The sequence below is a fragment of the Dromiciops gliroides genome, chromosome 5 (genome assembly GCF_019393635.1).
Source record: "Dromiciops gliroides isolate mDroGli1 chromosome 5, mDroGli1.pri, whole genome shotgun sequence".
In the NCBI taxonomy this organism is placed as follows: Eukaryota; Metazoa; Chordata; class Mammalia; order Microbiotheria; family Microbiotheriidae; genus Dromiciops; species Dromiciops gliroides.
The window spans coordinates 82,854,215-82,878,427 of NC_057865.1; the positions used below are offsets into that span (position 1 = coordinate 82,854,215).

The 24,213-nt window shown below is 35.6% G+C and overlaps 1 protein-coding gene across 1 annotated transcript in view; it reads left to right on the top strand.

The window, feature by feature from the left end:
- Positions 1 to 1,711: 1,711 nt before the first annotated feature.
- NCAPG2 (non-SMC condensin II complex subunit G2) overlaps positions 1,712 to 24,213 on the top strand; it is a 111,575-nt gene continuing 89,073 nt past the window's right edge. Inside the window, exons 1-7 of the mRNA XM_043967735.1 lie at positions 1,712 to 1,830; positions 2,776 to 2,924; positions 3,469 to 3,583; positions 16,391 to 16,579; positions 16,889 to 17,003; positions 18,908 to 19,062; positions 20,591 to 20,725. Coding sequence (XP_043823670.1) covers positions 3,506 to 3,583; positions 16,391 to 16,579; positions 16,889 to 17,003; positions 18,908 to 19,062; positions 20,591 to 20,725 — 672 coding nt within the window. The 5' untranslated portion in view covers positions 1,712 to 1,830; positions 2,776 to 2,924; positions 3,469 to 3,505. The remainder of the gene's footprint in view (positions 1,831 to 2,775; positions 2,925 to 3,468; positions 3,584 to 16,390; positions 16,580 to 16,888; positions 17,004 to 18,907; positions 19,063 to 20,590; positions 20,726 to 24,213) is intronic.

A 24,213-nucleotide genomic window follows, 5' to 3' on the forward strand; every position in this document is an offset into this window, starting at 1 on the left:
AGAAAATCCTCATAAAATTTTTGCCCCCCAACCCCCTTTTTACCAGACAAATATGATTATAGTATTAAAAGATAAAATATGTTGATATTATACAATGCTATGCATGTATTTTATGCAGTTCTGAGTTTCTAAACTTTTTCTGTGTTGTCTGCTGGTCTTCATGTGTCATCTGCAGCTTCCACAAACCTTCCTCAAAATTCCCATTTGATTTCTTATGTCACCCCGAGATATATCTAAACTGCAATGGGAAAAGTCTCAATGTGGAAGGGATAACTGTAAAACAATAAATTCAATAGAAATTCAAATACATTTATAGTTTAACAATTCCTCACCATTAGCCAGCAGAAAGGTAAACATTTTGCAAATGCTATTATTTGGCTAAAAATCTAAAAAAAAAATGAATTTTCATCTCTGAGATATTTGTATGAACAAATATATTTACTTTATTCTTGTTTAAATCAAAATACAGGAATAAATTCAATTTAAGACTGGTGTTAAGCCAAATATTGGAAACCTTTGTACTAATAAAAAAGTCGAATTTATGATTATTATATTTCTTTCAAGTTATGCCTTATTTCATTAATGTTATTTGTATGCAACAAAATATAAGATAAATTTTGTCTGTATATAAGAATACAACATCTTGCTGGATTACTTCTTTTCGTGCTTAGAGTGCTCTACAAAAATATTCACAATATTTTACAATTTTAGGTTTAGTTTTCATACTTATAGTATGATATAATTTTTTTATAATTACATAATTTTAATTTGGAGCGTATTTGAGCAAGTTACCATTGTAGTTATCATATTTAATGCATACATCTAAAAGGAGGTTAGTCTATTAAATTATCCTAGGAGTTCACAACACAAAAAGCTCGCATAAGAAAACAGGTTGGAAACCACTGCTTTAAATTAGTTTAAATTAGGTTGTTATTACTCTCCTATCTCCCCCCTCCTCTCTCCTCCGTTTTTTGGCTTAAGTGCGGGATTTCATCAATGAAATCAACCCCGAGTGTGCAAACACCCTTTAACTCGGGTACTCAGGAATTTGCCCATAAGCATATAGCTCATTAACATGTCAGAGGCCGTATTTGAAAACGGGTTCTCCAGACTCTAAGCTCAGTCCTCAGGCCATCATTGCATCTTCCCGTCACCATGTCGGGTCGGTGTTTTTCTTTTGGACGAGACAGAGATACGGCGGTCTAAGCTGAAGTGGGGGTCGCGAAAAGAATGGTAGAAAACGTTCGATTTGCATACCTATTTTATACAGATATAGCCGGGGTCGCGAGTGGGAAAAATTTAAGAAGCCTTGGTCTAGGCAACACCATAAGCCGACTCACTACCTAAGACAAATTCACAGCTCCGCCGACATATCCACCGGAAGCGGAACCGGAAAAGGAGGGCTGCAGAGCGCGCGCGCGGCCCCGCAGCCTCACATCTCACGAGACTCTCGTGCCAGCTGCGGGGCGGGGCCGTTTCTCGTTCGATGCCTGGTTACAGTAACTAGGTAACATACCCTCCAAAACACTCTTTCCCCGACGCAGATGGGGAGGCGGGGCTTTATTTCCTCTCTGACAGGCGTACCCCTTCAGCATGGAAGAGAAACGTCCCGACTCGGTTGTCGCGAGAACAGAGCTTCCTCCGCCCACTGCGCTCGCGAAAGCGAGACTACGGCGGCGCGCCGGGGGCTTCGTCGTCACTGGCGGGTTTGTTTGAATTTTTCTCCCGCCCGGGAGTTGAGCGGGCCGAGGTAGAGAACCCCGCAGGAAGCGGCCGGCTGGCCGGCGGACGGGGAGGAGAACGTCAGGGGAGGCGACTTTTAGCCTTCAGGTGGGATGGGGTGAAGGGGGCCGTGGCGGAGGTGGGCTGGGAGGTAGCCCGGCCCCACTTCGGTCCTGCGCAGTGACTCCCGCCCTGGGCTTTCTTTAAACCGGGAAGTGGGAGGCCCCATTCCTGTCCTGGTACCTGACGGGCGGCAGGCATCCTTCCTGCCCCTTTCCTGTTTCCGAGTGGAGGGAAAGCCGCGAGCCTTCCACAGAAGGAGGGGTGAATTTGACTTTGAGGGGTGAATTGCTGGGGGGGGCGCCCTAATTTCTCCTTTCACCCACTTACTCAGGGTGCCTCCCTCTCTGAAAGCTCCCCATTGACTAGTTCTTACCCTTGCTCTCATTGAAATCCTTGATTAGGCGCCATCCTCATAGATACTGCTTGTCACATTACTGAAGAAACTGGGTGGTCGTTCGTTAAGCTCCTCATCCTCCTGTCAGTCACCGGGGACTTTTGTGCTTTCACAGTGGCTGGTGTTCTTTTTGTGAGGACCACTGGGCACAGGATCATAGGAAGGATAGGATCATAGGAAGGATGGACATCCTTCAAATAATAACATTGGGTAACAGACCAAAAGTGCTGGAGTGGTTTCAGAGAAGACAAACATCACGATTCAACCAGTTCTTCTCCAAACTTTCTTATTATCACGGACGTTTCTGGAGCCTATTCTTTTGCTGGGTTTGGTGTTTAGAGTTTAGTTGCAGTAGAAACAAAACCAAGGAACTTTGATTTAGGGACTGTCAGGAGGCATTTATTTTCTTGTTCAAAAATACATTTTTTTGGTGTTTTTTATTTTGATATTTCCTATCTCCCCTAAAAGTAAAAGAAAAACAAAACCATAGTTTTTCATAATCAAGAGTCCATTAAAATATTCATAATCAAGCAAAACAAACTCCTGCTTTGGCCATGTCAAAAAATGTCTCACTCACTCTTCATCTTCTCTTTTAGGAGGTGGAGATAGCATGCTTCGTCTTTGATCCTTTGGAATCAAGTCGGTCATTGCATTAATTGACTCCTTAAGTCTTTCAAAGTTGCTTGTCTTTATTGTGTTCTTGTTCTTATATGAATTGTTCTCTAGGAGCCTTTTGATGTGAGAGGTAACTAATTTAATTAAAGCATTATTAGATAAAGATTGGATAGTATATAACTATGCTGTTGCATTCCGGTTTTTTCCCCTTCCTTTTGTATTTATTAAATATGAGAGATTCTCTAATTACCATCCATTTAAGACTGCGCTTCTGATCTTCCTTCCCATTTTTTTCTAATGCCTTGGTTTCTCCACAAAAATTGCTCCTGTTTACAAAGTATGTTTGTCCACAATGTGGATCTGATGTACTTCCTTCTAACTTTATTGCTGTCATTGTTGTCTGTGATCTGTGGTAAGGAAATTCCCTAGCAATCCAGTACATAATTTACATACCAATCTAGAAAAAAAACAACCCCAAACTTCTAAATGTCATGGCAATCTTCAGGAATGCTAATAAGGAAATTATTTTTTCCTTTATTCTGATGCCCCTTTCCCTTCTGAAATATATTTTAAAGACATTTGGTGTGGGATTTTTTTTTGGGTATGAGACTGTAAATTTCATGCATATCTTTTCATATACAAGTTAAAAATATAACTATGATGTTTGTCTCTAGAGTTACAAAATAAATAACACATGAAAAATATTTCATCATGGAAAAACGCAAGACATTTTTACAAGCTGTGTCTAAGGAATCCGTTGAAGACTTTTTACATTTTGTTCAACTTGATGTAAGTACCATGTGTTCTATGTTTTTTTCTGATTTTCACTACAAATATTATAAATTATTTTGGTAGAAATAGCAACTCTCTTGATCCTTCCAATGGTTGAGCACCTGAAGCCCATCTGTGGTTTTTGGTCAGATGATTTGCTTGAGCCTGACATCATTTAAGTCAATAAATGAAAACACATTTATTAATTACTTAATGTACTAGACACTAGGGAAGTACATAAAATGATAACAGTAGCTGTTTTCAAGGAACTTATAATTTAATGGTCATAAATCTGTCTTTCTCTCACACACACATAACAGACACACACACACACACACACACACACACACACACACACAAATTGGTGGCCAGGGAGAAGATCAAAGAATCAGATTTAGAGCTGGAAAGAACCTTACTGGCCATTGAATCCAACACCTTTATTTTATAGATATGGAAAGTAAGTAATGGAAAGATTAAGGAACTTAGTAAGGGTCACACAGCTACTAAATGTCAGAGGCAAGATCTTCCTGACACTAAGTTCACTATCTTATGATGTCTCCAGCTTCTAGGCAGGGCAAGGATGTAAGAGGGGTAGCATTACTTTAAATTCACATTTATTTATTGTTAATCTGTGGAGGACTTAGAAAAAATTTCTTTGCCCAGTTGCCCATCCCTATATAAGAACTTCTTATCTTTTTTTACATCTTTCTTCCAAATTCCACATCACAGATCTCAAACATACATAAAAAGAAAAAATATTGGTAATTTTTAATAAACTTTAAAAAATAAAGCAAAAAACTAAAATATGCATTTATAGCTAAAAACCTGCAACAGCTTATCAGTTATTCCCTGTTTCTCCTTCCATAGTCTTGTTTCTGTGATCTATGGATCAGTTCACAACTCCAGCAACAGTGTATTAGTATCGAATTCTTCCACATCTCCTCCAATGTTTGCCATTTTCCTTTTCTGTCATATTAGCCAATCTGATAGTAGGTGTGAGGTGGTATCTTGGAGTTGTTTTAATTTGCATTTATCAAATTAATTGTACTTTAGAGCATTTTTTCAAATGACTATAGATAGCTTTGATTTCATCTTCTGAAAACTGCCTGTTCATATCCTTTGACCATTTATCAGTTGGGGAATGATTTGTATTCATATAGATTTAACTCAGTTCTCTATATATTTGAGAAATGAGACCTTTATCTGAGAAACTTGTCATAAATTTTTTCCACTACTTTCCTGCTTTCCTTATAATCTTGGCTGTGTTGATTTTATTTGTGCAAAACCTTTTCAATTTAATGTAATTGGAAATATCCATTTTACTTCCTGTAATGCTCTCTATCTCTTGTTTGGCCATAAATTGTTTCCCTTATCTATAAATCTGACAGGTACAATAGTCTATACTTCCCTAATTTTCTTATGTTACCTCCGTTTTTGTTTAAATCTTATGCCTATTTTGAATTTATCTTGGTATACAGTATGAGATGTTGGTCTATACCTAGTTTCTGTCAAACTGCTTCTAGTTTTCCCTGCAGTTTTTGTCAAATAATGAGTTTTTGTCCCGAAAGCTTGGATCTTTGGGTTCATCAAACACTACAAGTACCTTTACTGTGGTGTATTGTGTACCTATTTTATTCTACTGGCACACCATGCTACTTCTTAACGAGTATCAGATTATTTTGATTATTGCTTTTTAATACATTTTGAGATCTGGTATGGTTACAACACCTTCCTTCACCTTTTTGTCATTGATTCCCTCGATATTCTTGACCATTTGTTCTTTGAGATGAATTTGTTATTATTTTCCTTGCTCTATAATATAATTTTTGGTAGCTTGATTGGTGTGGCATTGAATAAGTCAATTAATTTAGGTAGAATTGTCATTTTTATTATCTATTATATCTACCCATGAGCAATTAATATTTTTCCAGTTGTTCATATATAAATTTATTAGCATGAAAAGTGTTTTGAAATTGTGTTAATGTAGTTCCTGGGTGTATCTTGGCAGGTAACCTCCCATATATTTTATATTGTCTACAGTTATCTGAAAAGGGATTTCTATATCTTTTACTTCTAGGCTTTGTCGGTAAAAGAAATACTGATGATTCATATGGGTTTATTTTATATACATTTTATTTTATATCCTGCAACTTTCTGAAGTTAATTATTTCAACTAGTTTTTTAGTTGATTTCTCTAGGATTCTCTTAAGTATGCCATCATCATCTGCAAAGAGTGATACTTTTGTTTCCTCATTGCCTATTCTAATTTCTTCAATTTCTTTTTCTTCTCTCATCAGTGTAGCTAGCATTTCTAACACAATATTTAATAATAGTGATGACAGTGGACATTCTTGCTTCACTCCTGATCTTACTGGAAAAACTTCAAGTTTATCCCTGTTACAGATAATGCTTGCTGGTGGCTTTAAATAAGATACTACTTATCTGTTTAAGGAGAGCTCCATTTATTCGTATGCTTTCTCATGATTTTAAAAAGAATGTGTGTTGTATTTTGTCAAAAGTTTTTTCTTCATCAGTTGAGATAATCATGAGTTTTGTTGTTTTTGTTATTGATATGGCCAATTATGTTAATAGCTTTCCTAATATTGAATCAGTCCTGCATTCCTGGTATAAAGCCCACCTGGTCATAGGGTATGGTCTTTATATAACTGTAATCTCCTTGTTAGTATTTTATTTAAATTTTTTGTTTTAATATTTATTAGGGAAATTAGTCTAATTTTCTTCTCTTTTTTGCTCTTCCTGGTTTAGGTATCAGTAGCATACTTGTATTGTAAAAATTATTTGAAAGGACTCCTTTTTTACCTATTTTTACAAATCATTTATATAGTATTGGAATTAATTTTCTTTAAATGTGTGGTAGAGTTCACTTATGAATCCATCTGGTCCTGGGGATTTTTTTCTTCACTTATAGCTTATTCAATTTCTTTTTCTAAAATGGGGTTAAGTATGGTATTTCCTCTTCTCTTAATATGGGCAATTCATATTTTTGTAAATATTTATCCATTTTTCTTAGGTTGTTAGATTTATTAGCCTACAATTGGATATAATAATTCCTGATAATTGCATTAATTTCATCTTTGTTGCTGGTGAATTTACCCTTTTAATTTTTGATATTGGTAATCTGTTTTTCCTCTTCCTTATTTTTAAATCAATCAGTGCTTTATCTATTTTGTTGGTTTTTTTTTTCCATAAAAAAAGCTCCTTGTTTTATTTAGTGGTTCACAGGTTTTCTTTCAATTTTATTAATCTCCTTTGATTTTTTCAGGGTTTCCAATTTAGTATTTAATTGAGGATTTTTAATTTGTTCTTTTTCTAGTTTTTTTTTTTAGTTGCATGTTCAGTTTCTTGCTCTTTCTCTATTTTATTGATATAAGCAGTTAGAGATATAAATTTTCTACCTACTGCTTTGGCTGCATTCCATAAATTTTGGTATGTTGTCTCATTGTTTTCAGTCTCTTTAATGTAATTATTGTTTCTATGGTTTGTTCTTTTACCCACTCATTCTTTAGGATTAAATTATTTAGTTTTCAATTAATTTTTAAGCTATGTTTCCACAGCCCTTTATTGCACTTTATTTTTTATTGTATTATGAACTGACAAGGATAATTTTTAATAATTCTGCTTTTCTGCATTTCATTGTGAGGTTTTTATCCTCTAATACGGGGTCAGTTTTTGTGTAGGTGCTGCATAGTGCTGGGAAAATGCTTTCTATTCCCATTCATTTTTCTCCAGTGGACTATCATATCTAACTAGTCTTAAAATTTTATTCATTTCCTTAACTTCTTTCCTGTTTATTTTTTGGTTAGGTTTATCTAGTTCTAAGAGGAGAAAGTTAGGATTCTCCACTAGTATAGTTTTCTTTCTGTTTCTTCCTGTAACTCATTTAACTTTTCCTGTAAGAATTTGGATATTAGGCCATTTGGTGCATATATATTTAGTATTGATATTACTTCTTTGTCTTTTGTACCTTTTAGTGAAACGTTTCTCTGCTCATCTCTTTTAATTAGATCTATTTTTGCTTTGTCTGAGGTCATGCTGGCTACTTCTACTTTATTTGCTTTAGCTGAAGCATAATAGATTCAGCTTCAGCCCTTACCTTTACTACATGTGTATCTCTACTTCAGATGTGTTACTTGTAAACAACATATTGTAAGATTCTGTTTTTTAATCTACTCTGCTATTCGCTTTTGTTTTATGGGTGAGTTCATTCCATTCATGTTCATAGTTATGATTACTGTCTATTTCCCTCCAACCTATTAGATCCTTTTTTATCTTTCTCTCTCTTTTTTTACCTTGTCACTCTTTTTTTTTTAATGTATGAGGTATTTTATTTTTTCCATTACATGTAAAGATAGTTCTCAACTTTTGTTTATACATGCTTTACAATTTCAGATTTTTCTCCCTCCCACCCCTCCCTCCCCCCTCCCCTAGACAGCAGGTAATCTGATATAGGTTATATCTATATATCTCTATACATATACATATAGATATATATATACACATAATAACATTAATCCTATTTCTGCATTAATCCTGTTACAAGAGAAAGAATCAGAGCAGTGATGCAAAACCTCAAAATAGAAAGAAAAAAAAAACAACAGCACCCAAAACAAAAGAAATAATATGGTTCAATCAGCATCTATACTCCACAGTTCTTTCTTTCTTTTTTTTTCTTGGATTTGGAGATCCTCTTCTATCATGAGTTCCCTGGAACTCTTCTGTACCATTGTTACCTTGTCACTCTTCAGTAGTCTGTTCTGCTTGTGATCACTACCTCCCTCAGTATGCCCTTTTACTATCATCACCCCTTCCATTATCTTATCTCCTTCCCCTCCAACTTCCCTATAGGGTAAAGTAGATTTCTATACCCACCTGAGTGTGTATGTTATTCCCTCCTTGAGTAAGGTTTGCGCCTTAGCTGTTACATCCTACCCCACCATTTTTCCCTTCTACAGAACACATTCTAAAAAACCTCGAGTTTCCATGACATGCGCCAGGGTCTCATGGGGAGGGACAAAAGGAAGGGAATAGATGAAGAAAAGAGAAAAAAATGTATTTTATAAATTTTATAAAAGTTCTTTTTTTCTGTGCTTCTTTTCTGTGAGATTATTTTCCTCATTCTTTCTATCTCTTTCCCCTTCTCCCAGTGAATCCTCTTTCTCATCCCTTAATTTTATTTTTTGAAATCATGCCTTCATCACCCATGCCCTCTGTCTATGTATAGTCCTTTTAACCACCCTAATAATGATGCATTTCCTAGGAATTATAATTATTATCTTCCCATATAGGGATATAAACATTTTAATCTTTTTGATTCCCTTATGATTTCTCTTTTATGTTTACCTTTTTATACTTTTCCTGAGTCTTGAGTTGGAAAGTCAGATTTTCTATTCAGCTCTCGTCTTTTCATCAGGAATGCTTGAAAGTCTTCTATTTCATTGAATGCCCATTTTTTTTCTCCTGACATGTTATTCTCAGTTTTGTTGTTTGGTTAATTCTTCATTGTAATTCTAACTTCTTTGCCTTCTGGAATATCATATTTTAATGCTTTTTTTCCTTTACTGTGGAAGCTGTTAAATCCTGTGCTATCCTGACTGTGGCTTCAGAATATTTCTTTCTTTCTGGTCACTTGCTATATTTTTTCCTTAACCTGGGAGTTCTGCAGTTTAGCTATAATATTCCTGGCAATTTTTACTTTGGGATCTCTTTCAGGAGGTCATAAATGGATTCTTTCTATTTCTATTTTGCCCTCTGGTTTTTGGATACCAGGGCAGTTTTCCTTGATAATTTTTTGAAATGTGATATTCTGGCTCTTTGTGATCATGTCTTTCATGTAGTCCAACAATTCTTAAATTATCTCTCCATGATCCATTTTCCTATTCAGATATTTCACATTTTCTTCTATTTTTCATTTTTTTGAGTTTGCTTTCATAGAATCATTGATTTTTCACTTGCCCAATTTTAATTTTTAAGGAATTATTTTCTTCAGTTAGCTTTTGTATGTCTATCTGGCCAATTCTTTTTTTTTTTTTGGGTGGGGCAATGAGGGTTAAGTGACTTGCCCAGGGTCACACAGCTAGTAAATGTCAAGTGTCTGAGGCCAGATTTGAACTCAGGTCCTCCTGAATCCAGGGCTGTGTTCTATCCACTGCGCCACCTAGCTGCCCCTGGCCAATTCTTTTTAAGGAGTTCTCTTTAGTGGATTTTTGTCCTCTTTTACCATTTTGCCAATTTTTTTTAAAGAGTATATATTTTATTTTTTTTTCTAATAATAAATATTTTTATTTATAGTTTTGGGTTCCAATTTTTATCCCTCTTTTCCTTCCTCTTCTCCCCCCTCCCTGAGGCAGCAAGCAATCAGATATGTGTTATACATGTATGATTATGTAAAACATTACCATATTTGTGATTTTGTATAAGAAAACTTGATTAAAAGAAAAAAAGTGAAAAATAGCATGCTTCAGTCTATTCCATCATTATTAGTTCTTTCTTTGGAAGTAGATAGTATGTTTCATCAGTAGTCCTTTGGGATTGTCTTGGATCATTGTGTTGTTGAGGATAGTCAAGTCATTCATAATTCTTCATCAAACAATATTGCTGTCTCTGTGCACAATGTTCTCTTGGTTCTGCTCACTTCACTATACATCATTTCATACATGGCCTTTCTGAAATCATCCTGCTTGTCATTTCTTATAGCACGAGAGTATTCCATTACCATCATATACCAGAGTTTGTTTAGCCATTCCCCAATTGATGGGCATTCCTTTGATTTGCAATTCTTAGCCACCACAAAAAGAGCTGCTATCGATATTTTTGTACAAATAGGTCTTTTTCTCTTTCTGGGGATATCTCTGGGATATAAATAGCAGTGGTATTGCAGGATCAAAGGGTATACACAGTTCTGTAGCCCTTCGGGCATAGTTCTAAATTGCTTTCCAGAATGTTTGGATCTTTTCACAACTTCACCAACTGTGTATTAGGGTCCCAGCTTTCCCATATACTCTCCATCATCTAATATTTTCCATTTTTGTTATATTTGCTACTCTGATAGGTGTGAGTTGATACCTCATAGTTGTTTTAATGTGCATTTCTCTGATCAGTAGTGATCTAGAGCATTTTTTCATATGATTATAGATAGCTTTGATTTCTTTGTCTGAAAACTGCAATTCTGTTTTTAAGGTGCTGTTTTAATTTTTTGTGTACTTCTTTTACCAAGCTGTTCAGTTTTTTCTTGCATCACTCTCATTTCTTTTCCCATTTCTCCCCTTTATGTCTTTTAATTAATTTTTAAAATCCCTTTTGAGCTTTTTCTAGGAATTCTTGTTGAGTATTGTATCCAGTTCACAGTTTTCTTTGAGGCTTTGCATGTAGCTCCTTTAATATCATTGTCTTGTTTGGATTTTGGTCTTACTCTTCCTATATTATGTTTTTATGATCTGGTTGTTTTTCGTTGTTATTGTTTATTCATTTTTCCAGCCCATTTCTTGACTTTTAACTTCATATTAAATTAGGGTGGAAGGCACACTGTCCCAAGCTTCGGCCTTTTGTGCTGTTTTCAGGAATTGCTCTTGGGATCTGTAGGTTTTCAGTGCTTCTAAGGTGCTATGATTTAAAAAGAGGTATGGCCACTGCTCTCCTGGCTTGTGTTCTGGTGTTTACCTAGGAAGGGACCTTGTTCCCCTTAACCAGCAGTACTACCACTCCTCCTTCTCCTAGGACAGTTTCTAGATTCCCTGCTCCCCTGCAGTTTCAATTGCTAGTTCTCCCCTCTTTCTTGGAATTGAGGCCAAGGTCCGTACTCCTCCGTGAGCAACCACAAGCACTCCTGTCTGTCCTGGAACTGGAAACAACACTTCTGCTCCCCTGCCGCTGCAAATGTTATCACTCCTTTTGTCTCTGAGACTCTGACCTGGAACTGCATATGGGAAACGCAATAGGGTCCTGATGTCAGTACCAGCAAAGGGTCTCCTGCAATCTTATGCTGAGAAGTTGTGCAACCCCTGCACTATCCATGGGCTGAGATCTCCTGAAAGCGCTGCCGCTGCCACCACTGCAACCACTTGCTTGCTACCAGTGCTACAGCAGTACTGTGCTCCAGTCCTGACCACCCCTTTGGTGGGGCAGAACATTCCTGCTAACCTCCAAAGTTGTCTTTGGCTGGAAAATTGTTTCACCAGACCTTTCGTTGGTTCTCTTGTTCTAGAATTTAATTTGAACTATTGGAGTTATTTGAAGGGGAATTTGGAAGAGCTTGGCTAAGTGCTTCTTTACTCTGCCATCTTGGCTTCCCTAAGTACAAGTAATTTTTAAAATATGTGTTTTTAGTTGATTCATATGTGTGTTACAACTCATATACTGGATTCTGTTGAGGGCAAGGACCTTATTTCTTTTGTATTTTCAGTAATTTTCACTGTAGCATCTAATAGATTGCAGGTACATAACATATGCTCCTAACTTATAAACACCTCCCTCTAGGTTGGCCTTGGGTTTTTAAAAGTAATGCCAGTGCAACACAAATTCTGGTAGGTCATAGCAAGCTGAAAAGATTTTATATATCGATGTAGCAATGGACAGGATGTCTCTTACAGAAGGACTAGTCTACATAAGGTTGAAAAGTGCTGGGGGCAGCTAGGTGGTGCAGTGGATAAAGCACTGGTCCTAGATTCAGGAGGACCTGAGTTCAAATTTGATCTCAGACACTTGACATTTACTAGCTGTGTGACCCTGGGCAAGTCGCTTAACCCTCATTGCCCCAACAACCCCCCCCCCCAAAAAAAGTGCCTACAAAACTCACAACACTCTAAGGTAGGTTTAAGATATGATTATCCCTATTTTTCAAATGATGAAACTGAGACTGGCAATTTAAGGGACATACCATGGATACATAGCTGCAAGTATCTGATACCTCAGGTTTCCTAACTCCTAGGGCTCTTTATATTGTGCCTTGTTGTCTGTTATCATATGGCTGTCCAACAGTTGGTTATTTTTTCCCCTGGCAATTCAAGAACACAGAAGTGGAGAGTTTAATTTGTGTAAGTGGGGAGAGTACCTGCTTCATTGAAATTGAGAATACTTGCAGGAGTCAAGTATAGGTAACTGAGTAGGTAGTATCTTATTTAGTTTAGTTTTGTATTCTCGTTACTCTTGCTACTTTACCTCACGATTTTCTTAATAGTCAACTTTTGGAATTTTTAAAATTTCATGACCAGTTTTAGATGCTTTTCATTTTCAAATTTAGGAAGTATAAATATATTTTATATACCTTTGAATTAGAAAATAATATATTTTAAATTCTGGAAGATGGTCCAACAGCCATAACTTTTTCTGTCTGTGCCCTTTTTTCCCTCTATTTAAAAATTTTTATATTAAATAATAGTGCCTTCTAAATTCAGCCCTTTCAGGCACTCCAAAATAACTAGATGATATTGAGAATTCAAGGCAAGTCTAAGGGCCATAAAGTTGTTTAGCCCCTACCCGATAGGAATAATTCAAACTGCAGAACATCATTGTTTCTTAAGTATTTTAAGGAGAAGTAATTGACATCTATATGTGGGGGAAAAATGAAAGTTTAAGCTTTTCCTAATCTTAGAACTGTGTCTTTTAAAAAAAAGTAACATTTCATCCCTGAGAATTTTAATCTGGAATTGTAAAATTCCAGTTATAGCCAATGATACTTTCTGTTTACATCAATGCTTACCCTTTCTCTTGGTTTCAAAATTAATAAGTACTTACAAGAAAATGTCTAAGGCTGTTCTTCGTCTAATCGTCCCAGCACTTTCGAAAGTGTGAAATAGTGTCATTAACACCTCTCTTTCCCCTATTTACTCCCATCCCTTTCAGTTTATAGCAGCAATGTCTCAGATCTAGGAAGAGGAAGAAATTACGGTGTACTGCACTGCTTGTTACCAATTATTAATATATGTAAATCTGAATTACTGTACTATATCAACCAATAGTTTTTATTGGCTAATAAAATTAGACAGCTAACACGCTGACCTTTTCCCTTTGATTACTAACACATTTAGGGCTCAGTGAGGTAGTTTAAAACCTTTCACTTTTATTTTGGAATATGAACTCTTAACATGTGAATAAATTTATTTCCTGCCAGTACAAAAGTATACCATGACAAGTTTTCATGATGTCTTATATTTTTAAGTCACATTTTCTGGCGTACCTACATAACAACCCATAATAGAACCTCATAGTGCTGCATAGTATATGTGGGTTTTGTACCAATGGGCTTCCATGGTCTTTGTCTCTTGACTGAGAAGATGGAGGTATGTTTTATCATGTGTGGTCCAGAACAGACATTAGTTATTATAATTCTAGTTTGACTGTCTCTCAGTGTCGTTTGTGTTTAAATTATTAATGTAATTTTATTAATTATTCTGGTTCTGCTTAAATGACTTTCTGTTTATTCTTGCCAGTCTGTTAATTATGTATATCTTGCCACTGGACTCAGATGGTTCTGGAGGAGAGAGGGAGGTTGGTGACTTTGTACAACCCTCCCTCACTTAAATCCAATTCACTGCAAGTCATGACAACGCCATGATGTCATAGTCCTCTTAGATAATGAAGGACACATTATTTTCTTTCTTCTTCTTCTTTTTTTTGCAAGGCAATGAGGGTTAAGTGACTTGCTCAGGGCCCAGGGTCACACAGCTAGTAAATGTCAAGTATCTGATGCTGGATTTGAACTCAGGTCCTCCTGAATCCAGGGCTGGTGCTTTATCCACTACGCTACCTAGCTGCCCCAATAATGAAGGACAGACAACAGCAACAACAACAACATTCTGTTCATGTTTCTTTGTATTTCTAATATTTGCTACTCTGTACAATGAAACACAGTATTCTACATTCATATATCATAGTTTGTTTAGCTGTTACCCATTTTATGGTTATCCACTTTTATTGCCACTTTTTTTTGTGACCACAAAAATCGCTATTGAATATTTGAGTATACATGGGACCTTTCATTCCTTCACATCCATGGGTGTTATTCTTAGTGGGATCTATGGTTCAATGAGTATGAACATTTTAGTGGTTTTTCTTGAACAACTCCAAATTGTTTTCCAGAAAGTTTAGACCAGTTCACTGCTTTATATCTGTGTGTCTTCCCTGTAACCTCTCCAAAGCTGAATTTCCATCTTTGCTACTTTGAGGTGAGGAGAAAACTCAGGATTGTTTTAATTTGCATTTCTCTCATTCTTAGTGATTTGGAGAATTCTTTTATAATTCTTGTTGATAATTTACTGAAAATGATTTAGCTAATGACCACTTACCTATTGGGGAAGGTACACTTTTTTTTTGACAGGATTTAAAGAAACTCTAAAATAGAAAAATTGTTCCTTAGTTATTTCTGAGCCATTTCAATCACCAAGACCTTTGAGTATCCATAATAATTTAAAAATAAATGTTATACATAGGTAATTTTAGTAATATTTGAAAACTGATAATTATAATAATAATAGCTTATATTTTAAATGCTTGAAGGTTTGCAAAGACTTCATTTCTGTTATCTCATATGATTCTCATAAAAGTTCTTTTATTGTTCTAGTTTTACAGATAAGGAAACTGAGCCTCAGGGAGATTGGCTTGCCTAGGGTCACATAGATTAGTGTCAAAGATTGGATTCACATCTAGATTATCCAGACTTTAAACCATTTATTTGTCTGTTAACTACTCATTAACTCTACCTAGGGCAGTTAGGTGGTGCAAGGGATAGAATCCTGGCCCTGAAGTTGGGAGGACCTGAGTTCAAATCTCACCTCAGACACTTACTAGCCATGTGACCCTGGGCAAGTCTCTTAACCCCAATTGCCTTAAACATCTTGGGGCCATCTTCAGTCATCCTGATGTATATCTTGCCAGTGGACGAAGATGACTCTGGAGGAGAGTGAGGTTGGTGACCTTGCATAGTCCTCTCTCACTTAAATATCCATTTCACTGCAAATCACCCCATGTCATGGTCCTCTTTGAGAATGAAGGACAAACAACAAACAGCTCAATGACTCTCCCAAAGCACAATATTGCATACATTTTCTGTGAACTACTGATATTTACTTAAATCAGATTTTTTGTTTTTTGATTAGTCCTTTGATTTCATTGGCACAGAGGATTCATAAGGAAGCTTTCCTCTACCAATGCAATTCATGACCTTTGAGGTGCCTGGGGCACTGGCTAGTTTAGTGACTCCCCAGATCCCACAGCAAGCATGGGTCATAGCCAGAACTTAAACCCATGTCTTCTTGAGTCTGATGATGAATTACCTAGTTAAAATTAGAGAAGGGAATTAGGAAGGGAATACTTATAATTATGTGTTGGGTACTGTGTTTAACTTTAAAAATAACTCATTTGCTTCTCACAACAACCTGGGAAGTAAATGATTTTCTCCCTAAGGCAGGTAGGTTAAGTGACTTGTCCAGGGTTACATAGTTGGTGAGTTTGTATCAGGATTTGAATTCAGGTCTTTCTGACTCTTGACTTAGTTCTCTACTGTAGCAACTAGCTGCCTTGTCAATGGGCCAAATAAAAATTTTTTGAACAGGGCTATTGGAATTATTCAATTACAGTATAGTAGCATAACTTTTTGCTCACAAATTTTTTACCCCACTGCTACTTACTTATCTTTTTTTTCTCCAGCGGAAAGTGTTTTTTGAAAGCTATAACCAAGTGTGTTATTGCTTATTTTGGTTCCAGGTATTAAAGGAAAACAAAACATAATCATTGTTCTTTAAAAAAAAAATAGGAAGGAAAAGTGCTGTTTTCTTTTTAAGAAAAAATAATCTAATTCTTATAACTTTACAGAAAGATGTCTTTGACCCTTTCAACTTAAATGAGTTGTTAGAGGAGTTACCAAGGAAGCAGAAAGAAGAATTATGGGAAAGACTGAAGAATTTATTAACGGATGTGCTGCTAGAGACTCCAGTGGATGAGTGGCAGAGGCATGAAATGGAATGTGAAGATCGTATGGAAATAGAAAATGGCCCAGACATGGTAGTATATACCTTTCAAAAATGTAAATGACTTTTAAGAACTGAACTAAAGTACTTGGGAAATATATAGAACTAAACATCTGTAATCCTAAAGATTGAATATGTATTCCTTTTGATAGTGAGCTAGAATAAATTGTCTTTAAATCAAGTTATATTTCAGATTATTTCAGCATTAAAAATAAATTGTAAATTTATTAAAATAATTTTGTTTTTGAAGCAAAGTCCAATATTCCAAAATTTAGTAATGCTTTAATTCCCTCAAAAGTTGGAGATAATTTTGTGATTTTTATGGTGTTTTTTTTGTTTACAGAAACAAACCTTTAAAATCATCTATGCAGTTACGTATGTGATTACTGTTTCATTATCTCTCATAAATGAAAATGAAAACTACAAAGCTCTGTTAGAGTGTGCAATCATATTAAATGGTATGTTGATTTTTTTTTTATAATATTACATTTTTGAAAGGATATCAAATCCTTTACCATGCCTTGAAAGAGAAGACTTTGACTAAGAACCAGTGAAATTTTTTTCCTTAATGTTATTAGATTTGGAATCTAACTTATTAGGAGGTAGAGCTTTTTCATATATAAAAATAACCTAAGATTTTTCTTTATGGGTGCATACTGAATTAATTCAATTTATTCTTGAAACAATGATGTTGGTTTATGGAATTTGTATAAGATAAGATTTTAGTTACTGTCTGAAAAATCATGGCCAATGACAGCCTTTACATTTTATTGTTTTACTTGTTTGATAAATGAATGAGATTGGTAAGGGCAATAGTTCATGAATTTAACCAAGAAATGGAAACACTGATTTTTTTTCCCTTGATGTATTTTTGGTAGTTGATATCAAGGAATAAACACTGAAATGTGGGTTGGTATTAGTAAACTTTTGTCTAGAAAACCTTAGTAAATGATAACAATTTGGGGAAAAGACTAGTTGGAATTAGTGAAATATCCTTATAGAAAGCATTTAAAGAAATATTAGGTTCAAGTAATTGCAGCATTCCTACATAAAAACTATTTGTTAAATATGTGTATGAAGTAGACGTGCAACACTGTTAAGAGACAGGAGACATTGTTTTATAGCACAAAAAGTAGTGTCCTTGGAATCTTGGCTCTGCCACTGATTGGCTGTTACCATTGCTTAATCCTTAGACTCAAGGAGGCTCAGTTTCCTTATCTGTAACATGTTGTACTATATAATCTTTATTTTATTTATTTATTTATTTATTTTAGTGAGGCAATTGGGGTTAAGTGACTTGCCCAGGGTCACACAGCTAGTAAGTGTTAAGTGTCTGAGGCCGGATTTGAACTCAGGTTCTCCTAACTCCAGGGCCGGTGCTCTATCCACTGCGCCACCTAGCTGCCCCACTATATAATCTTTAAAGTCTCTTCTATCTCTAGAACTTCATAATCTATTAGGTCCATTTTAGTGAAAAAGTAACACTCACTTATTGTTAATACATTTGCTTAGAAATAATTTAGTAAATTGCTTAAACTTTTTTGTTAAACTTTTAAGTGGCTTTAGCATGCAGCTGGGTGGCATAGTGGATAGAGGGTCCAGACTGGAGTCAGACTCATTTTGCTGAGTTCAGATCTGGCCTCAGACAGTTAACTAGCTGTGTGACCCTGGACAAGTCCTTTAACCTTTTTGCCTCATTTCCTTATCTATAAAATGAGCTGGATAAGGAAATGGCAAAGCATTCTAGTTACTTTGCCAAGTAAACTCCAGAATGGGGTGACTAAGAGTTGGACATGACTGAAACAACAATATGCAAACTACATTGCATGCTTAGCAAACTATTCAAGTACAAATGTAAATTTCATATGAGAGAAAGTTAAGAGATAGGGACGAGACCTGTGGTTTTATTGGGCTAGGGACCTATTGAAGAAGAAAATTACTTCTATCAATGCAGGTCTGCACCATCTCTGTCACTTGTAGTACTAGAAAGCTGCATAAAACCCTGAGAAGTAAAGTGGCTTGCCAGGGTGTCAACCATTAGGTGTCAGTATCAGGACTTGAATCTGATTGGGTATGAGGCCAGTTCTATATTTCCTATGGAGAATAAATGAAAACTATAGAGTTCTGCTAGAGTGTGCAATCATATTAAATGGTACATTGAATTTTTGAAATAACATTACATTTTTGCAGGGATATCAAGTTCTTTACCATAACTTGAAAGAGGAGATTTTGCTTTAGAACCAGTCAAATTTTATTCTCTCTTTCCATTCTATATTGCAGTGTAGGTTAAACTGTTCCTAACTTAATGTGTTTGAATTAATGATGTTCTTCTGTATTTAAGATTGCTTCCTTTTTCTTTTAGGTATTATACATGCCCTGCCTGAATCTGAAAGAAAGCTACAGAATTCTATACATCAGCTATGTGTGACTTGGTGGGAAAAAGGCCTAGAAGACAAAGAAGATATGGGGAAAACTGCTTTTATAATGCTGTTAAAAAAGAGTCTTAATACTAAAACAGTATGTTGAAATTGATTATATGTTTTTACCATTCTTTGTTATTTTATTTGAGAACTAGATAAGCTGCTTTTGGGGTAATAGAGTTGTGCCAGGTTGTTACAAAAGACTTGTCATGGAGGTTCTTAACCTATTTTGTGTCATGGACTCTAGGCAGTCTGGTGAAGCCTATAGATTACTTCTTAGCATAATGTTTCTGAATGCATAAGATAAGATAACTTTGAATTAAAAGGAAACCAATTATATTGAAATATAGTTATCAAAACAACAACAAACCAGATTCCATGGAACTCAGGTTAAGAAGCCCTGCTTTTTTACCACTTTGCCTACTGCTTTTTCTCCCCAACTTTTTTTTTTTAATCCATTTGCCTTTTGGTAGCTTTCTTTGTTCTTTCTTAAATCTTGAGACTTTCTCTTTTTTACTTGAATAACCTTATACTTCTTATTGGCTTTTATTTACTTTGTTTTTCTAAGTTATATTTGACCGTTCAACAACTTCTTTAGTCTTCCTTGTTTTTGTAAAATTGTTCTCAAGTTACAAATGATTCTGTACTATTTTCTTAGAGGTTTATATCTTCTGCTTCTTGACTAGAACATCAATTCTTTGATAACTTTGGATATGAGATTAAGTAATCCTATAGAACATTATTATGTTGAAATCAAAGTTTGATTGGGCTCTTTTATCTATGTGTGTAAAATTTTATGCTATATAATAATATTTATTATATATTAAATGCACATTTCCTGTGTTGAAATTGAAGTATGATTGAGTTCTTTTATATATATATACATATATATATATATACACACACACACACATATGTATATATAATCTTTTACATAAATATATACGGCATTTTATATGTATAATGAATTCAGCATATCACTTTCAAAGCTGTCCTGTTAATCTGTTAATACTGTTTGAACTTTCTTCTGTGTATTTAAAAGAATTCTTCAGTGACCACTTTTTTCCTGTTTTATGAGGTGGCATTATGATCTGTAGCACCCTTCTTTTTCATCCTCCCCAATAAAAAAAGAAAAACCCAGTCTTTTTAACAACTTAGCATAATCAAACAAAAGAAATCTATGCATTGTTACATTCTAAAGTATATGTCTCATTCTGGCCTTTGAATCTCTAATCTCTTTGTCACGTAGTGGGAAGGCAGGCAACAAGCATCTGTTAAATGCTTACTATGTACTTTGTATGTAGTGCAAAGAGTTGTGATTTTTCATTGTATTCAGCAGAGTTCTAAAACTGTTAAGGTTATTTTCCCTTACAGTTTTACTATTACTATATTAATTATTCTCCTGGTTCTGTAACTTCTGTCTACAAATTTATACATTTATTGACATTTATCATTTTTATATTTTATATTTATTTTGTATTTATAATAAGCATAATATTTATATTTTATAATAATAAATACATTTATTATTTATTGTCTAAACCATCTTTTATCTAATGTTTCTCTCAATTATATATAAAAATGTTAGAAAAATCAATTTTACTATTTTATTTTTGTTTTCCTAGGGTGCAGACATTGGTCGACTTTGGAATATTCATCAGGCCTTACTTTGCTTTGATTATGATTTAGAGGAAAGTAGTGAAATTAAAGATATGTTGCTTCAGTGCTTCATGAATATTAATTGTATCAAGGCAGAAAAGGTAAAGAGGGTTTTCATTTTGGCTCCATTTGCTATATGTTTCTATATTGTTTCTCCATATAATCATAGGTATTAACCATTTTCTGTTTCTTTCCTATCCAAAGATAATTTTACTTGACAGAGGAAACAATCATAAGATCTATAAATGCAGTGATAATGACTGAATGATATCATAGGATCTAGGCTCAGTTTCTGATGGTTACTACCTATGTGACCTTGTGCAAGTCATTTAAAATATCTGGACTTAGTTTCCGTATATGTAAAATGAGGGAGTTGGACTAGATGACCTCCGAGAGATGCATTGAGGTGGCTCAGAGCAGAGGGCTCTAGACCTGAAGTCATAAAGAACTGAGTTCAGATCCTTCCTCAGACACTTTTTAGCCATGTGACCCTAGACAGGTCACTTAACCTCTGCCCCAGATGCCTCAGTTGTAAAGTAGAGATTCTAATAGCACATACCTCCTAGAGTATTTTGAGGATCAAATCATATTAGTAAAACAGCACAGTATCTGGCATTGTAGGTGCTTAATAAATGCTTGTTTCTTTCTCTAAGGTCTCTCTCACTACTAAATCTCTGATCCTCTGATCTACTTTGGTAAATAAGAATTAAACAAAGCAACTAGAGAGTACTTAGAAGTGATAAGTTGTCAAGAAACAAGTTATACTGGGCCTTTAAAGTATATCATTTTGGGGCAGCTAGGTGGCGCTATAATGAGAGAAGTGACTCAGACTGGCCAGAGGATTCAGATGCAGGGCTTAGTACCAGCATGGTTCTCCCTGGCCGCCCCCCCCCCCCCCCCCCAATTGAATCTCTGGTTTGGAGAGTTTCACTTCTCCACTCATATCTTGGATTCCCCTCTCTTTGGGTTGAGTTCCTCATTACAAGAAAAAGCAGGGTATATGCTGGTAAAGGGGACAAAGGTAAGGCTTTGGTTTCTTTTCTTTCTTTCTTTTTTTTTGGGGGGGGGCAGGGCAATGGGGGTTAAGTGACTTGCCCATGGTCATACAGCTAGTAAGTGTCAAGTGTCTGAGGTCAGATTTGAAGTCAGGTCCTCCTGAATCCAGGGCTGGCGCTTTATCCATTGCGCCACCTAGCTGCCCCGTTTGTTTTATTTTCAAGTTGATCCCAGCTGATATGGATTTGAGAATCTGATTTGGATAAGTGAGCTGGATGTTTGGATAAAGATTTTCTTAACTAGAACAGAATTGGGCTTATCTGTCCATCATGATATGATTGCCTGTTGACTGTATATGGGCAGAAATTGTTCATATGAGGAAAGGGAAAAATAAAACATTAAATTAGTTAAATTGAATAGCAAAGGTGAATTAGATTCTGGAGAAGATTGAATACCAAGCTGAAGAAGTTTTTATATAATTGGTTAGATAGACTCTGGAGTGGAGAAAGTTCTTAGCAGAATCTCTACGGGTAGTAGGCCCTGAAACATTATTTGTTGCCAATTTTATTGTTGTGAGTTGTTTTGGTTGTGTCTGTTTGTGACCCCATTTGGGGTTTTCTTGGCAAAGATACTGGAATGTTCTGCTATTTCCTTCTTCAGCTCATTTTACAGATGAGGAACTGAAGCAAACAGGGTTAAGTGACTTGCCCAGTATCACACAGCTAATAAGTGTCTAAGATGATTTGAATTCAGGAAGATGAGTCTAATTGACTTCAGATCATGCACTCTATCCAATGTTTTGCCTAGCTGTTCAACATTGGTGATTGTAAAAGTGATATTTTGAAGGATATGTTGTTGTTGTTTGTCTTTCATTATTGAAGAGGATCATGACATTGGGGTGATGTCATGACTTGCAAGGAATTGGATATAAGTGAGGAAGGGCTATGCAAGGTCACTAACCTCACTCTCTCCTTCAGAGCCATCTGCGTCCACTGGCAAGATATATATCAGGATGACTGGAGATGGCCCTGGATGTTTAAGGCAATTGGGGTTAAGTGATTTGCCCAGGGTCACACAGCTAGTATGTGTCTGAGGTAACATTTGAATTCGGATCCTTATGACTCCAGGGCCAGTGCTTTTTCCACTGTGCCACCTAGCTGCCCCTGAAGGATACGTATAGTAGGTTATAGAACTCTCATAGGAGGTGGATGGTAGATGAGGAGATATCAAAATATGTAAAGATAATGTTTAAGACCTTTCCAAGTATCTGAATCTGGAACTACGAGAAGGAAACTAACTCTATTTACTGATTTGAAATGTTGGGGCAACTTTCTCAGCCTTCTCAAATTGTCTTGCTTTCATTTCTTCTTGGAATCCACATATTTAGTAAATCTACAAAGCTGAGAGCAAAATAATGCTTCCTTATAGGTAGTAAAACATACTCTGTAGCTAATGCTTATTTATATGTTGTGAGCCATATACAAAAATCTCTGTCACAAGAATTCTTAATTCAACAACAAATGTTTATTTAACATGTACTAAATGCTAGGGACTGTTGTAAGATGAGCAAAAGGCTCAAATCTTGAGGAGTTTGGAGGTGTGGCAGAAAATATAATAGGTACATTTATCACAACTTGAAATAAGTTAATTAAAAAGCACAAACTGTGGAAATGGGGACTGGCTATTTTTATATTCTTTTCCTTTTAGAATTTTTAAAGAAAAGTCCTCAAAATCTTTTTATTGGATTTATAGTTTGCTTTTCACATTCTGACCTTTGACTTTTGAATTTTTAAATTTGAGTACCCCAAAAAAGGATAATTCTGCCTACAAAGTAGAACAGAAAGAATAGTTTATATGTGAAACCTCACATGTCTATTTTGTTCAGCTTTTTATTACATAATAAATTCAGTCAATTAATCAGTAAACATCTATTAAATATCTAGTTTGTCCCATGTACTGTGCTACCTGCTACGGATATGAAAGGAAGCCTAAGGCAGTCCCTGCCCTCAATGAGCTTATGATCTAATCGGGGAGGAAATATGCAAACTAATCTATTTAAAGCAAGCTCTCTCTATATATAATATGAAATAATTAAAACAGGAAAGATTCTAGAATTAAGAAGGTTTGATAAAATCTTCCTATCAAATAAAAGATTTTAGTTGGTATTTGAAGTCAGGGAAGTTAGTAGACAGTTGAGAAGGTGGAACATTTCAGGCATGAGGCATAGCCTGAGAAAATTCCCAGAGCTAGGAGAGATAGAACAGCCACAAGGCCACTGTCACTGCATTGAAGAGAAGGGGACAGGAATTAAGTGTAAGAAGGTGGAAGGTATTAGGGGGCTAGTTAATGAAAGGCTTTAAAAGCCATACAGAACATTTTATATCTTTGATCCTGTTGTGATGGGAATCCACTTGAATTTCTTGAGTAGGGCAGGAAGGAGACATGATCAGACCAGCTCTTTAGGAAAATCACTTTGGTGGCTGAATGGAGGATAGACTGGAGTGGGGAGAGACTTGAGGCAGGCAGACCCTGCAGCCTATTGCAGTAGTCCAGTTGTGAGGTGATGAGAGTCTGTACTAGAGTAGTGTCAATA